Raw genomic sequence first — 18087 nt, forward strand, 5'->3', positions numbered from 1 at the left:
CGTATAATCAGTTCTGTTCTTATTTTCAATATTTCTGGAGCAGATGGAGATTGACCTGGAGGGGCAGATCTTGGTGCTGGATGAGGCCCATAACATAGAAGACTGTGCAAGGGAAAGCGCCAGTTACACCTTAGAGCTCAGCGGCCTGCAGATGACCAAAGATGAACTGGATGGCATGGTCCACAGTAACATTAGACGCTCCAAGCACGAGTCTCTCAGGAACTTCTGCTACGCCCTGATCAAGTCAGTGTTTGAGGGAAACGTACCATCTTGTCTTTATCAGAACCTGAGCTTTATATTCAGTTTTCTGTTGTTAACTCAGCTGGATCCAAGAGAGCCAGGCACTGCTGTCTGAACGAGGGTTTGAGAGCGCCTGCAAAGTCTGGAGTGGAAAGGATATACTGACCGTTTTCCACAGCTTGGGTGTCACATTTGACACCTTCAGTAACATGAAGGTAAAAAAAAACTAGAGTTGCTGAATTTAAAGACCTCTTATGCTTCCTTGAACAGGTTAGGGTGGGTCTATGTGCTAGACAAACATGTTCATTATAGTTTTTGCACAAAATCATTCTTGATTTTGAGATGTTATTGTGATGTTAGTCTGATTAGTTCTGCCTATTTTGAACTCCTTTCAGAATGAGCTGTTTTAGGGCCTCCTGTCACTTTACATCCAAATAAGCTACTAAAGGCCACAATCTCCACCTCAATGTTTACACTCACACGTGAAAATAACTGCTAACAGATGCGCAACTTTGAGTGGCTTTGCGATCCATTGGCCACTGATCATTATCAGCCGATATGTGATCGTGTTAGCCAATCATTGTTTAATGTTACTGATCACAAAAACCAATCATCAGTACACCTGCAGAGGCCCTGTGTGCAGCGTATCACCCCCATTCTTTCACATTGAGCAAGCGTGCTGCAGCCAATCCTGAACAATGTCGAGTGGAACCGTTGCGCTCTGAGAGTGATGTGAAGTTTGCATCTTGAAAAAATACCTCAAGGGAAATGCATGCAAAACGCAGCAACACAATTAATTTAATGTCACATTTAAAAAACAAGCATTTGATGGTATATCAAATTTCAGTTCAGAAAAAAGGACGACAGGAGAAACAATTAAAGCACCCCGCAACTGTCAACAATGAACTTAACAATCAGAAGGCTGAGCAAATAACCCAAAAATAATTACATTTATTGAACTAGATGACCAGCCTTTCTGAGGGGTAGAAGACGCTGGTTTCCATCGAATGCTCTTGCTGTTGGTCTGCTGCCACGCTCTATTGGGGCGCAATATTTCACAGAATTAACGTGGTTAGCTTCACAGAAACTAACTAGTTTCTACCAGGCAGATCTAGTGCCTGGAAGATAAACAACTCTACATCCTTGCCCTAGATTCCTGCTCCACCAGGCATGGATCCACTTGGACTCTCACATCAAATGTCTCCTTAAAGCTGCAGCATACATCCATCCATTATCTTACACCTTTATTTCTAGTGAGGTCACCAGGGTTACTGGTCAATAGATGAGAGGTGGGGTCACCCTGGACAGGTTGCCAGTCCATCACAGAAGCTGCACCATGTAACTAAAAAAAAACAAAAAAGTTTTTAAATATACCATATATAAAATTTTTTGCTATGTCTTAACATGAGGCAGATAATCTGCCTCATGCTAAAATTGAGCTCAATTCTGCAGAATTACTCCACTCAGTCAGAAACAACCAGTGAGCACAAAACAGCTAGCCATGTTCTCAGGCAGATTTGATTTAGTAACTAAGGATTGTTTATCTTAATGCAACCTGCATTTAACTTTGAATGATTTCTTTTTCAAATACATCTTGTGAGATTTATTTAACTTTCTGTATAATTTAGGCAGTTGAGAGCCTGAACTCCTCATCCTGTATTGCTGATAGATTTTTTTTAATTGTCTTTTTGACTGCGTTGCGCCTGCAAGTGATTTGTATGTTTTTGTCTAAATTAAGGTGATTTTATAGTTCCTTTTTGCAAGATCACATAGCCGAAAGCATTTATACCTAAACCAACAAACAGCCAATCCATCAAATTGGTATCAGTGATGGGCAGTGATTGGCCCTCATGGGTGATCTGTATCTGTGTCAGCTCCAAAAAAAACCTGATTGGAGCATCAATAGCAATTATTCAACTGTACATCTTTGAAAAGCAGACGTAGGGACTCCTGCACAATCAACAAGAATGCAGCAAGTGGTTTCTGGATGGTAAAACTAGCTGACAAAACACCCTAGATTGCTAGGTGACGGATTGGGTTTTGCTGAGGTTGCTAGGTGAGGGGCTGGGGTTGCTAGGTTAGGTGAGGGGCTGGGGCTGGGCTTCAAAGCCCACTGGCTTTGAAGTGCATTGCAGTGCAGCCTGGTGCACGGCTAGGTGAGGAGCAGTGCCTGCTGATTTGTGATATTACATTCTGGAAGTTTTGAAAGTTGGGATTTTTCAGACACCAAAAAACTGGCTGAGTGATTTTTTAAGGGGTTGGCCTGATTTTAGAAGCAGTAGAAACCCAAAACTTGCAAATTGTGAATTTTGCCTAATAGGTCCTTTGAGAGTACATTAGAATTTGAAAGTTTAAATCTCTTTGGAGCAGCTTAGATTAATTGCTCTACTGTATGTCTGAGACAGCAAAACCTGGCATCTGTGTTGGAGAAGGAGGAGCGTGTCGGTTTGGTTAACGGCAAGGAGGACATGGTGCAGGTCCCAATTATCAGCGCATCTACAACAACTGTCCTGAAAAACCTCTTCATGGTGTTGGATTTTCTCTACAGGGACAGCTGCGGGTGAGAGACCAAACTTTGACGTTTTTGAACTCCTTCGTGTTTCTTTTGCAACCGGTCGATCAGGAGGTGTTCCTGTGCTGCAGGTTTGCTGAGGACTACCGCATTGCATTGCAGAGGAGCTACGCCTGGACCAATCAGGTCCCACCTGACCTTCCTGATGCCCAGGGCTTTTTGGTCCGGCCTCACCACCGACACCGTCAAAACGCGCGGGTTAAAAAGGAAGTTCTCACCCTGAGCTTCTGGTGCCTCAACCCTGCTGTGGTGAGATGTTTGACATGTAAACAGAGGGTGTTATTACTGAGCTGAAGAAATATGCTGATTTCAACGGCAATAAGAATGTCGATTTCCCTGTGTTTTTTTATTAAATAAAATTGAACTCTGAATTTGTTTTGATTATTTTCAGGCTTTCTCTGACCTGAGTGGGTCAGTGCGCAGTATTGTACTGACATCAGGAACCCTGTCACCTATGGGCTCCTTCTCCTCTGAACTTGGGGTAAAATTCACCATCCAGTTAGAAGCCAACCATGTGATCAACAAATCCCAGGTTAATGAGATTTTAGTGCCTGTTCTGACATGTGTTCATGAATAAAGCAGTGTTTGTTTTTACATCGAAACCTATTAACACTACTTGATTAAATTGACTCCAGAGATAATTGCAAGACTTTTATTTTTGCCAAGTACATTTTTTGCCCAGTAGATGTCACAATGTCTCCAAGTGATATAAAACCTAGGCTGAATAAGGAGACAGTATGCTTTGCTTAAGAATTCCCTTGAACTTTGTGTTTCAACCAGAACAATTATATACTTTATTGGGCTGTATGTGACAGACCAACAGAAAGCAGTTCTAACATGGATGGAAAAGGAAACAAGCTTGTTTTTTAAGATTGTTTACAAGTGCGATTTTAAAAATATCTCAGATGTTATCATAGTGTACCCAATTTCTGATTTTAATCAACTGTTTTCTTACTTTCTTTTCTTTCAAAAATGACTAATGATAATGAAAATATCTTCAAAAACATGATTTTATTTCAGTCATCCCTTCTGGAGTTTGACATGAATTCAAAGTCCAAATAAATAGATTCTGTATAATATGCTTATGAAACCAGATAGTAGGTCCTGGTGTGCTGTCATTGCTCTGAACTGTGAAAATCCAAAAAATGCATGGTTGGAAAAAAAAATCCAGATGTTTACAAAAATTAAAACTTCACAAACAAAAAATGGATAGCAAAAGTATATGCCGCTGTTGTACATATGGAAACTGAAAATGTTGCCAATTTTACTTTGTAAAGTAATTCAGGCTAAATCAGACTGGGTGGAGAGTTTCTGAACATCAATTATTTTGTCTTGCCACTGATACTGTTGTATTTAACGCTGGACTTTAACTAGGCCCTTCCACCACACAAAGAAAAGCTAATTTGACTATTTTTGCTTGAACATAACCCACTGTTTTCTGTTGTGCTTAGGTATGGGTGGGCACTGTTGGTGCAGGACCCCAAGGCCGAAAACTCTGCGCCACCTTTCAGCACTCTGAAACATTTGCCTTCCAGGATGAGGTAGGGGATTTGCTGCTCCATGTCTGCCGGGTCATGGCCAAAGGCGTACTCTGCTTTCTGCCTTCATACAAGGTAAACACACCAGCAAAACATTCTGTCCTCAAAGATAAAATATAGAAATATAATTAAAAAAGATGGACAATAAACCAGACTGTAGTGGACTACTATAAGCCCCTAAACACCTTGCACCAAATTAGGGCTGAAACGATTCCTCGAATGATTCGAGTACCTCGATTACTAAAATTCCTCGAGGAAAATTTACCTGCCTCGAAGCTTCGTTAATTTATGTTTTATTAGTTAGCGCACCGTGTTCCGGCCGGGACTTCATTTGCGTTGTGCGGAGCTCTCACTTCCGCCTCTGAGTCGTTGACAAAAGCTAAGTCTCAGCGGCATAAAGTCCAATCTTCAAGATTGGCCCGTGGGGATTTTATTGATTGATGATAATGCCCGACTTTTTATCGTTTTTGGGGAACCAATAAGCATCCTTAAAATGACTGGGGGAATGCCTGGAGTACGGCAGCATTTCTCCTCCGGGGCTGCTGGTTGAAAGCGAACGGCGGGAAGAGCGCTGAGGTGAGCGGATAGACTGAGCAGGGCGGGCGGCTGAGTAGCTGATGCTTACCGTGTAAATGTAGCTTTACCGACGAACCGCACAATAAATTTCATATCCCGGTCTGAAGAAACGGGTGGCGGAGCGCATCGTACATGGCTGGTAGATGAGTTTCTGAGTGTGACCAGTGAAGGTGTCGTAAATATCCCGTATTGCTTCCCCCCGTGTTCGTCCCCGGTCTAACGGTTCGTCAGTCCGCTGGTCCATTTCCTCCCCTTCACCCCATCTTACGTTCGTTCATTCACCCTCTCCTCCCACTCCAGGCGGCATTTCCCGTATTTTCAAACCCAAAGCGTGACAGGTTAGGTGGCAAGGTGAGTTTAATTAATCTATTAAACTCACTGAAGCTGAATACATAAACTAAAAGCTGGATTGTAGACATTTTTTATAAGCACATTTGTGAGCCTGCCTCTTTGTTATTAAATTCAATATAATTTCAGATTTTTCTATAACTTTTCTTCTGGTTAACTTAGAAAGTGAGCTATTATTGTTACAGGTTAGTTTTCTAAACTACAAAAAAGCAACTGTTAGGGATGCTCAAATATGAAAAATTGGACTGATATTGATATCTGATAGTAACACCGGTATTATGCCAGATTGACCAATATTTCATTTTAGAATTTTTTTTTGTCCGATTACTCGATTAATCGTAAGAATAATCGATAGATTACTCGATTACTAAAATATTTGTTTACAACAGCCCTACACCAAATGCTTGAAAGGAACAAGGGACTTAAATGCTGTATTTACTGTAAGAGAGAATGGACAGATGCAACTGAGCATCAGAACAGAACAGAAATTAACATTGAGATATTTATTTCTGTTTTGAATGTTTACTGCAAGTAATACTTATTCTAAGTCTGTTCCAAAAGTTTAAGAATGGATTTGTTTTTTGTAAAATACCTCGAGAAGACATGTTGTGAATTAGTGCTAAACTGAATTTAATTGAACTGATAAAACAAGTGGAGCATTAATTTTAAGCTAGTTGTTTTTTTCAGAGCATTGACCATTATATAATCACTATGGTGTTATCCATTTTCTATTTCTATCTTTATGTAATGTCTGCCCATGATCTTTTCTTAAATAATTTAATCTGGTGGTTCAGGCTTTAGAACGTTTAATACCACTGCTATGTCTTACCACTAGGAGGAGGAAGAGACCACACATTAATAATTTTGCTGCAACAAAGCATTTAGATCAGACAGCATAATGGTATGTGGCTGGATATAACATACATTATCAATCTAATTTTTTAAGCACAACCATATTTAAAAATTAATAGTTTAAAAGAACCAAATCTGAACTTTATTGGATTTGTTTGCCTTTCTAAAGTTACTGATCAATAAAGGCACTTGTCAGGGACTTGTTAAATGACATCATTCTGACAGAACTGTATCCTCTTTCAGTTAATGAGGACACATCTTAGTGCACACTCATAGACACTTTGTCCCCTTTGTTTGTTGCGGCCTTATCTTCATGAATAATGAATGTTCTCTGTAGCTCAGTTGTCACTCTGGTTTAGTGAAGGCCAAATGGATTTCATATGGTGTTGTATGAATTTGTCCAAAAATCACATTGCATATGCAGTGTAATTAAGTAGCATATATCATTTTATGTATTTAATATATGTAAATGTAAAGTTGTTGATGGTGCTGATGCTCCTATGATGAGTCATACAGAGACATGCATTTTGCCCATGGCAGGTTTTAGTTTGGCCTTTGGTGTGTTTTCATGTCTCATCTTCAGTGGTGGAGAAAGTACTCAAAAAATTGACTTAAGTAAAAGTACAAATACACAGACAAAAATGTACTCAAGTAAAAGTAAAACTATCACATTAACATTTGTACTTAAGTAAAAATAAAAAAGTACTGGCTTCTAAAAATACTTAAGTATTAAAAGTAAAAGTACTTGCTGAATCGCTAATACAATATCATTAAGTGAACCGATCGTCTTTAATTTTAATATATCAGAAATGTGCCATTTTAATGAACAATGCCACAGATAAAGCATGTTTTTATTATGTTTACTCTCTGTAACATAGTTTAGACTTAGATATGTGATTCTATGCATCATAATTTCAGGGATGGAAACATCTTGTCTCCTGTCCTAACATAGCATGAACTTCACTTTTTTTGCCACTAGTGGCTTTTATTTTGAAAGAAATACAACAGAAAGGGGATGGAAAGAAGGTGGGTGAGGGAGGACATGCAACCAAGGAGCCACGTAGCAGAGTTGTAGTCAAGATCACCGAACCCGAGACCAAGTCAAGACCAGCACCCGGCGCTACGTGACACAAAAAAATTAAGTTTTACCTATCAAAATTGCTTCACAAATTGATCTGAAAGATCCACATTCCCATAAAACAGATAGATATTAAATACTTGGAGCTGAAATAAATTTAATCAGTAAAGATCCGTCCAGAAGAATCGGATCGTTCCTGAATGTCATATCAATGCAAACTTTGGTCACAGCGTTGTCTCATGTATGCGACACCTCAGTCAACACCTCCACACAATAATTCAGCGCATGAGTGATAACTTTTTTTCATCGCAGATACAACATGTTTGTCTCAGTCAGTACAGCTAGCTTTGCTAGCATCACATCCACAGATCTTACCTTTCTTTAAGCTTTCCTTCCAAGTGACGCTAAAAGTTGGACAAAGTCCCCACCGTCTGTGAAAGCGAAGCGCTGCTGATTTTACATGTCACCATATCTTATGATTTATGCAGCGCTATTATATTACTGACGATTAGAGGAAACCACTGCACATGTCTGGAGCTCCGCGTGCGAGTAAAGGGGGAGGCGATGGGTGACAACAGACACTAAGTCACGTTATTGCTTGAATTTTACGGCACCACCTTAAGACCTGAACTTCACATTTTAACGGACAAAAAGCGCAACACGACTTGAATGTAACGAGTAACGCGACAGTTTTGTAGAAATGTAGTGAAGTAGAAAGTACAGATACTTACTGTAAAATGTAGTGGAGTAAAAGTAGAAAGTACCCATTATTAAATCTACTTAAGTGAAGTACAGATACACGAAAATTGTACTTAAGTACAGTAACGAAGTACTTGTACTTCGTTACTTCCCACCACTGCTCATCTTGGACCAGTATTTCTGTGTGTCTCGTCCAGTGATAACTGGTTTGATTCGTCTGCAGTCTTTGCTTGCTATCAGGTTGCATTCTCCAACAGCTTATGATACCATCATGTAAACAGCAAGGGAAAGCTAAGACTCAGGTTTGTGTTGTTTTCCCCTTTTACCTCACTTTTGTCAGCCTGCAGTACCAGCCAAGCAGCGTCTATGAGCCTTGGGATGTTTTTTTTCCTATTATTGATATTCATGTAGAAGTCTTTCCCTTCCCTGGTTCATAAATATTTAATCTGCAGTCAGCTCTTAAAGATAAGGAGATGAGGGAATATGAAGGGCTGGGTATTAATTGGAGCCCATGGAGGCCTTGGTGGTGCCACAGAGTCCCGTCTGCCTCTTGGTGTGTGTAGTTGTGTGCAGGCAGTGGACATAGAGATGGTAAGACATCTCAAGACAATTCTATTCACTACATTGAAGTGATGAGTATCAGCTCCATCCACACAGTTACCTCTGCAGTAGGCAGAGGACAGAGAGATGAATGAGTTTTGGGGTCATTCATGTTTTTGTTGTTCTATTCTCATTAATCGTGACACTGCTGCACTGCCTGTAAATATAGGCAAAATTTAAATCTATTAGACATTAATAGGCAATTAGGCATTTGTACATGCAAAGTTCTACAATTCTGTTAACATTCCTACAGTTATGGTCATGGACTCGCTATCCCAAAAATTTTAATCTGTTCTGTTTTTGTGGTACTTTAGTCTAAGCAGTAAAAACCACAGCGTACTCAGCTGTCCAGCTTAGCCACTGAAAGAAAAGACCAATGCTTCACAAAGTAAAGAGGGTGTTATGGTTAATTAAGAAAAGCAGGCTTTTGTAGAAGTAGAGGCATGAAGGGGAATACAAGATGCTTTCAAAGGAGATAGAGATGGGGGCCATTAGGTGAAGTCGCCTCCCTGTCTGTGTGAAGAAGTGTCCGGTGCCTGGGCTCCACTGAGCTCGTGTCAAATCAAAGTCAAACTGGAATACACGCTGCCCACCCACCAGCATGCACTGTCCTCAGCTGCTCATCCGGAGACTGTAGCTGCACCTCTAGCAATGTCTTAAATCACGGTAGATGCTTTTTCTGTTTTTGGAGCAAATTAGATTGATGGATCACTTTGCCCATTGTAAATTATCACTGTAGATGTTAGAGTTGAGCTGATGTTTTATTTGACTTTTTACCATGGAAACGTTGGATTGTTTTACAGTTGTTTGAGTAGGCTGGCATTTTCAGACTTTAAAAGCACTTATTAAAGGAACTACGGTAATCTGTTACTTTTTAAAAGCGTTTCTTTCAGCAAGCTTTGAATGTACTAGATAACAAGAATAACAACCATCTCTGGTTGACATCTAAATATCTAAAATCTCCTGTTTTAGATATTTGAAAATGTCTTTTTTAAGAACTCTACTTAGAATTTGAAATAAATCTTTCTAGACTTCTGTCTGTGAGCAGTCATTGAACATTGGTACTAGGAACGGAGGTGACGTCACACTGTGTGAGAAAGAATTGGCTGTAAAACTGGTTTTTAGCATCTTCGTTTTGTGGTTATTGCAATTGGCATAATTAGGAATACTAAGTGAAAATGGCCATCTTAGAGTTATTTGAGTTTTAAAAGCTGAAAATAGTTTGGTTGCAGTAACCAGATGATTTTCCTATGCATCTCTCTCCTACAATCCCACATCAAGGAGTCTGCTGGTTATTAATCATTTAATTCAATCACTTCTAATGCTCAAAGTGAAGTGCCTAATTCCAGCCCAGAATAATCCTAATGGAATTACATGCTCTCTTCAACTTTCAGCTTGAGACCAAAAAGCCAATCACAAAAGCCATCCATAACTTATTCAAAAAACAGTTGCACATGTTTCTTCATATTTCACTTCTAACTCTTTTGATAATTGGTCCTATCAGAAGAGTCCTGAAAATGAAAGTGCAAAGTGCAAATAAGCAATTTATAACTGCTACTACTGGTACTATGTTTGGTATAGTTGGCAGTGCTGCTCCACAGTATATTGGAAATGTGTTATTATTTCTTTACACAGTATCACAAAAAGCTGCTACGACTGCTATAAACATTAGTTAATTATATAAGTTTCATACGTTAAGTATCTCTGGCAGTAATGTGTTTGATGATGCTTGTTATTTAATGTAGCAGAACGTTGGCCTTAAAATGTTCTGCAGCTGTTTCAAAAATCTTTTTAGTTAAGGTGGATGTGATGGAGGAGCCATCACGAGCCTTAATTATGAGTCCATGTCAGCATGCGAGCATGCCCGCGCACACATACACACGAGTTTACATAATCGCTAACTTACTTTTTGTTGCAGCTTAAACTGATGCGGTTCATCGTAGGTGCACACGCGGTGTTCCTGCTTCAGTTAACATATCCATCCTAAACCTGTTATTTTCAGTTCCAAACATTTTCCTGGTTCTAGTTTCAAGCAGGGTTGTTTCCGGATTGTGGCATGCCAGGAGGGAGTCATGTGATAACGTAGTGATGTCATCGGAACATACTGAGTGTTTACTATTACATTGATTATTGTATTTTTGATCACAAGTTTATTTATTTATGTACTTTTTTTTCTTTTTTCCCTTGGTATTATTAATTATTACTTTGTTTACTTGAGTTAGAAGTACTAAAGTGATCTCCGGCCTTGGCCAGTCATTTTTGGTTGCCCAAGTCATAAGAGAACCCCGTCACAGTGGAAATTTGTTTTGTTTTTTTCAGTAGCTGGAGATACAGCTAACTGGAATTTTATATTTCCAACGAACCCAAAGCTGTTTGTCTGTCTTTTTTTTTTTTAATTGTTTGCTCATGTAATTATTGCTAGCCACATTACAATTAGCTACCAGGATTACTGCATGTTTTCCTCATTATAATCCCTTGCTTGGCATTTGAATTGGATATTGGAACGTAAACTCCAGCTGCACTAGTCTAAATTTTAAATGCAAGACGGGTTCCCATTTTTTTATTCTGTGTCTGAAGATGGGAATGCCATAACTGGAACTTTCCATAAGTGTTCACATCAAACAGACAACCCGCCAGCCTGAGCTTTATGGACCGAGTTTTTCTGATCACCACATGCAGCAACGCTGCCTGACTGTAAGTAGACAAAACATTGTGTTGCCACAAAAATTAAAAGAAAAAAGAAAATCGAAAGAAAATTGATTTTATAAATTAAATAAAATCAACATGTTGCACGACTACGAGGTGAGTGCAAAAGGTGCTTGCCCACTTAACATTCCTTATCTAACCAGGAAAACATCCATAAACGTTCTCAATGCAGATGCAAAGCCTCGTGCTAAGGAGCATGTTGAGATACAAACGCACACTAGAATGATACATCTTCACAAAGACGTATTCTCACTGCATGCTCACACCTCTGAAAGCGCAACTGTGGGTTATATTTGCGCTTCACCTAGAGCTGTACAAGCAGAGCAAATGCGGTGGCGTTTAAACTTGACTCATACCCAAATGTAGAATTCTCCAAAGAAACATGCGTCCTCACAGGGGGTTGATATAAATGTCGTGTGCTATTTCAGTGAAAGCAGGCGCGTGCAATCCATGCTGAGATGAATTTCAGAGTTGCAGCAGCAGTAGTGTGCTAGGCGGCCAATGTGCAGAGGCGTCAGCAGAGTAATTGTTGCGGTGTGATTGAATCATGTATTTTTTATTTATTAATTTATTTATTTGACTTTAGTTTAAATATATGGTATTTCAATCAATCAATCAATCAAATTTTATTTGAATAGCACATTTCAGCAGCATGGCATTCCAAAGTGCTTTACATAATTAAAATAAAAACAGCATGTGAGAAAGAGAAAGAGATTTAAAAAACATAATTAAAACGTTAACAGTGAGAAAGAGAAATAAAAAGCTGTAGAACTTTAGTTGAGATGCCGTCAACTGGGACTCCAACCCTTTGTACTTTAGTCAAAACGATGTTTGACAAGGACTCTAACCTCTCGGACTTTAGTCAAAACGCCGTTGGATAAGGACTCTAACCTCTCGGACTGCAGACTGGATTGCTCTGTGTCAGCCACATGGAGAGGACATCAATGTGTGTGTGACCCATTATATATACTTCTGTGTGGACAACACCATTCCCAGCAGACCAGTGAGATGCTTCCCTGGATCACCAGTGATCTAAAGGAACTGTTAAAACTGAAAAAAGAGAGGAGCCTTCAGGGAAGGACAAATGGAGTTTACTGGTAATATTTTTTTGTATTACTAAAATATTTTTGAATTTAATATATGCGTCATATATCCAAAAGATCAGAATAATATGTAAAATTTCATTATTTCACTTACTCACTTCTGTAATGAAACACTTTATATAGGTTAATTACAGACAGTCTAATCTTTAAGGCATTTTTATTATTACAATGATTTCATTGCAAAAACATAGTATTTAGTATTAGAATATTACATCAGACCAATACAAACGAGAAATTTTTTAGTACACAAGTGTGGGCTTAATGTCATGTATGTATTTTTACAGATGTAGAAGCCCCTATTTCCAAACATTTTGATATTCTATATACTATAACCATTTATCAAACAGTTAATAATAAAAATTTAATTTCTAAATCATGTCCACATCATTATTCTTTTGCGTTGAAGTCCTTTCTTAAACTGTGTATCACAGCAGTGGGTGATGTATTTGAAGTGTACTGGTATTATCATTAGATGGACTGCAATGTGTAGAGCGGACGAAAAGGCAAGGGTGGCAGACTGGAGTTGGCAGGTGGCTTCTTGCCACCAGTGGTGACGTGACTGCTGCTGTGATATTTTGGGGCTAAATAATTAACAGCACAACAACACATCTCCCCTCGCCACTGTGAAATGTGGCTCTGGGCTACATGTTTCATTAATGCCATCGCCTACAAAGCAACTCTATTATTCAGCAGGCACTACAGGAGCTGCAATGTGTTGCCACACTGCTCACTGACACCAGGGACATGGGGAAGGAGGTAGAGTGAGGCCACATGTACAGGGGGTGAATGGTGTGGGGGAAATCAAGGGGGTTCAGAGGGGTTGGGTTGAATACAGGGGATGTGTAAAAGTGCGAGAAAGAGAACAGGTCACTGCTTTGTCTGGTTGTTTCGCCACCCGGTCCCAGTTGGTATAGAGATCTGGCCCATTTTAGCGCGTCAGTGGCAGAGACTTGCACCTAGCATGACTAGGAAGAATAATGAATTATTCACTATTTTTGTGGCCCCTTATGTGCTAAATATTGCTCATTCACATTCATGATGCATGGACATCTAAACTATTCTGTTGTGAAATATATTGTTAAAGTCTCAAAGTGCTGCACAACAAACAAATTCCCTTCTAAATGACATTTTTGTTGTCTTTTGAAAACATGTTCAGGTTTATTAAAGTTTCACACATAAACTTCAGTGTTTTCCTACCATAATGGGGTTGGGGGGCAGACCAAGAAGATTGAGTCATTTCAGTTGCAGTGTGACATCACATGTGCAAGATCCCTCTCCCAGCTCACTGCTGCAGGGCAAAAAATTTCTGCCCACTACTATTGATTTTAGTTAATGTAACACGCTAAATCTTAAATGTATGCCTGGTGATATGCAAAAGAAAAAGTAAGGCAGTGCTTTGTTACTAATTGTCAACACTACTTCATAATTTTTTTAATTTTTTTCCTCCAACATATTGGAATCAGGAAAAAGTTTTAATTATGAAAAATAGATAGGGAGAGGGAAATATATCAGTCATTTTAGCATAACTTTGACAACCATAACTTGTAGTGTGCTGTTTAATTTGCTGTGTTTTGGTTCATATGGCAAGATTTTTTTTGTCCCAATTTTTCCCTTCTGACAATCTTAAAATGTTCTAAGATTATCGCTTAATTGTTACCAATCATCCTGCTGTGTTAAGACTGATCTGGTGTCCAGGCTGTAGAACGTGGGGATCGCTCCAATCTCAGATCAGGGATATTCAACGTACGTGTGTGTGTGTGTGTGTGTGTGTGTGTGTGTGTGTGTGTGTGTGTGTGTGTGTGTGTGTATGTGTGTGTGTGTGTGTGTGTGTGTATACACATACAAAAAGTTTTTTTGTGTGTGTGTGTGTATATATATATACATATATATATATATATATATATATATATATATATATATATATTGAGTCAGGTTATGTTAAAAAAAACTTTTTATATTAATGGTGGAGAAAAATACAAACACCAAAATTTGTCTTGCTGTGATGCTAAAACATTGACATTTAGTTTTTACTTACCATGTGATCCCAGTGTTATCTGAGAGAACATTTGCCTTTGTACTCATTTCCTCGTGGAATTAGTTTATTTTCAAGTGCAACCTGGCAGATAATGGCTGTTTTGTTTAGCACTAGATCTGCCTAAAGTACATGACATGAATTATTCATGTCCCGCTTAAGATTGCACTAAAAAGCCATTGCGGGACAGTTTGCTGAGCCGAACACGCACGTTAGGTGCAAGGGCAGGATGGGGGTTTGTCTATGTCAATGCAACTGTATATTTAGTCAAGGTGTCATGTCTTATTGATGCTAACATCCTGACCTCACTTATATTTGAAGTGCCCAACCTGAATAAATCCTCCTCATGCCTTATTTCACTGCTATGAAGCAATAGCACCGACTCTTGCGATCTCATTTCTCAACCTGCTCAACATTATAGTTAGCCTGCAAAATAAAGTTCTCCTCAGCCTTGAGTCAGGTTATGTTAAAATAATGGGCTTCTTAGGACACTTAGAACATTAGAATTAATCCTGGTTCTGTATGATATCCTCATCTGCACTGCCCATAAGAACGTCTTCTTGTTGTGGATCAGGGATAAACCTCCTTCTAAAACATCTTGGCACAAAATTGTCATGGAGCTTTTTACTTTAGAATACTTAACCTGCTCTCTTCATTCTACAAAGGGACAATTTTCACTTATCTGGACTCCTTTTCTCCACTTTACAAACTTCACTGTTGCACCCATACTAAACAGCATTGTGATAGATTAACCATGAATTTATGTGTATTTACATATTTGTGTTGCACCTGAACTAACTGTGTAGATATATGTTGTGCCTGAGACATGTTCTTGTCTGTTCTGCCTTGAGCTGTTCAAGAAGGAAATAAATATCTATATAAAAAAACAAAGGAACTGGTTCTTGGCTGTTTATCTAGGTAAATGCCACAAGATATGGTTGCCTATGCCTTACCTTTCTTCTGGAGGCTCGGTCTCCAGAAGAAGGGTAAGGCTGATTCAAACTCTGATAGGAATCTGAATCAGAGTTCTACAGTTTGGCCCTCTGAGGATGATGAGAAGTTTTCTTAACAAGAGAAACTTCTATTTGACCTCTGCAGCACATTTCCAAGCCAATGAAGCCTCTTTTTGATTGTGAAGCCATGTTTATTCAAGAGAATAATTTGCACTGCACAGATATGAGTGGGGCCTGCTAGGAAGAGGGCTTTTAGATCAATGTGCCTCCCCTGAGAGCTGCTGACTTTTGCACTAACAATAGTCAAACAGCAGTGATTTTTATTGGAGGGACGGTTTCAACACATCAGCTCTTTTCTAGGAGGATGTAAAGGAAAGAAACTCAGACTGTTTGAAGGCACTGGACTAAACATAATGATAAGCAGATTAGAGAAGAAAACATGTTATGTTAACAATATAATATGTGGCTTCATTTAGATAATGTGTTGAAGTCCTATTGTGCACTGGCTGTTAAGTTCAGCCTTACAGTACACTTCTAAATATGTTCCTCCCAAACAAGCTTATAAAAGTAAAATAATACATACAATCAAAATATTCTTTTTAAGGATTTACAACCGATGTCTTATATCACAAAAACGATATGGATTTAACTTGGTTTAAAATGAAGTGATTGCCCCGTCAGACGCTCAGTTTCCAAAACCACTCAAAAGAAAACTTTGTAGAAGCGCACACAGGGTCAACGTGACCCTGCCGGACCGTGCACAGAGTAAAACACTCATAGAGTCTAAATGACCCCATCTCATGAAACTCTGGGAGGGATAAGACAATATTAAAAGGTTAAAGTTTAACTTATAGATACTTGCAGAACTCCTGTTGTGGTTACTCTGAACAAAGAGCAAATAAGTTATTGATTTTTACATGGACATAAGTAATTGGAATAAACTGTTGATCAGAATTAAAATGCATGATGTAAACACCCCATTTGGATTATCCCGATCATAGTCAGGCAAATCAGAAGGAAACTGACTCTGATCAGCCTTATTGTGGCAAACTGACCTGACAGTGCATGTGTGTCCTATGCCAACATGACACATTTATACCTTCAGTGGCTAGACGCCATGCATATCGAAGCTAAACCTTAGTGCGCAGTAAGGTCTCAACCAGTTTTAGAACCTGGTGTGGGTCCATTCTGGGTGCTCAGAACGAACACACTACTACATCTGTTTGTTTTGATGTTCAACACAGATGGAAATAAAGCTTCTGTGTTGTTTTTTAAAGGAAATTTTACACCTATCTTCATATCAGTGCTTCTGTACTAAATCAACCCAATCAAGGAATTTTGTGGATGTAAACATAGCTGTTGATTGGTGTCATTAGTGTAAGACCTGTGTTGCAGAGAAATCATCTGTTGAGATAGTGTGTCACCATTTAGCAATGGCAAAAACAAAACAATTTAATTGAACAGATGCTGGACAAGCTGAAAGACCGTTGGGTCAACACTGGTCTGTGGGAGAAGCTGGACCAAGAGAAAACTGTCATCACAGAGCCCCGCGGTGGTGGGAAGGGGGACTTTGATGAGCTACTTCAAATGTACTACGATGCCATAAAAACTTGTGAAGGTCGAGGTAAGAGTGACACACATTACCAACTTGACTTTAAACTACTAGCATCATTCATGACAGTATTTAAGTATATTAGCCCAACCTTGCAGTTGTGACTCCTGCTGTAAAATGTTATTGATGATGTGTAGCTGCATCAGAACTAGGGGGTTTTCTGGCCGATCATCAATCTTTAAAAGGTCTGAGCTCCCAATTCTGATTTTGGCTGATACCGATGTTTTTTTCGTCTGAAAAGTTGGTATTTACAGCAATAAAGTTACTGAGTTGTTTAACCAAGACACAACCTGGTGGGCACGTCAGTTGGTCAGTCAGTCTTCGGTTATGGCAGAGCAAAAGTGATTTTTAGTGGAGGTAAATAAGATCAGTGGATAAGATCAGGTTAACATGTATCAACCAATAACCAATTTATTTGCTGAATGATTATCATTGCACCCCCAAAGAGAAAGTTGGTTGCAGTGTGTACAGTATAACTAGTTCAGGAAGAATGCTCATCTATTGTGGTATATTTTTATCTTATTTTTTTCAGGCCTTTGTACTGTGTTGATTGGAACTTTGTTTGCTTCTTTTCTAGATGGTGCACTACTTATTGCTGTATGCAGGGGTAAGGTCAGTGAAGGCCTAGACTTCACAGATGACAATGCCAGAGCAGTAGTGACCATTGGAATTCCTTTTCCAAACATCAAAGACCTCCAGGCAAGTAGACTCAAAGAAACCTGTCGATCTTTCCCAAGGAAAAGCAGAATATGTAAATAAGATCACCTGGATTGTCAACTCAGAATAAAATTTATGAGATAGGAAAGATAAAAAGAAACGCTAGAGCAAAAACTAGAGTGCTAAGATATGGTGAGGAAACATTACTGCATCTGTCAACATGAGCATAAGAGTTAAAATCTTTTTGGAATTATAGTAAAATGGTTCAGTACATATTGCCATTATTACAGGAAGTGACATCCAAGTTACTCCCTTAGTTTACCTCTTTATTTGTTGCATGGTTTTTAACATTCATCTGTTTACCTGAAACAAAACTGGATTAACACGTTAACAATATTGTCTCAGGAGTCCTTCCATTTTTCATTTTATCTGGCTCTAGGATCTGACACATTTGACATTACAACTATGGGGAAAAACATCTTAGATAGGTACACAGTAGCATCTTTTTTTGGTGATCTGTG

The 18087-nt window shown here is 39.0% G+C and overlaps 1 protein-coding gene across 3 annotated transcripts in view; it reads left to right on the forward strand.

Moving 5' to 3' along the window:
* The window catches only part of brip1 (BRCA1 interacting DNA helicase 1), a 48988-nt gene that overhangs the window by 15521 nt on the left and 15380 nt on the right, over positions 1-18087 (forward strand). For all 3 annotated transcript variants that reach the window (XM_088011435.1, XM_088011437.1, XM_088011436.1), the window contains exons 9-16: positions 44-243; positions 323-455; positions 2646-2800; positions 2884-3061; positions 3204-3344; positions 4264-4425; positions 16762-16921; positions 17487-17608. In XM_088011435.1, the coding sequence (XP_087867561.1) occupies positions 44-243; positions 323-455; positions 2646-2800; positions 2884-3061; positions 3204-3344; positions 4264-4425; positions 16762-16921; positions 17487-17608 (1251 nt within the window). The remainder of the gene's footprint in view (positions 1-43; positions 244-322; positions 456-2645; positions 2801-2883; positions 3062-3203; positions 3345-4263; positions 4426-16761; positions 16922-17486; positions 17609-18087) is intronic.

The sequence above is a fragment of the Poecilia mexicana genome, unplaced genomic scaffold (genome assembly GCF_051168715.1).
Source record: "Poecilia mexicana isolate PSO_F unplaced genomic scaffold, ASM5116871v1 scaffold_13, whole genome shotgun sequence".
In the NCBI taxonomy this organism is placed as follows: Eukaryota; Metazoa; Chordata; class Actinopteri; order Cyprinodontiformes; family Poeciliidae; genus Poecilia; species Poecilia mexicana.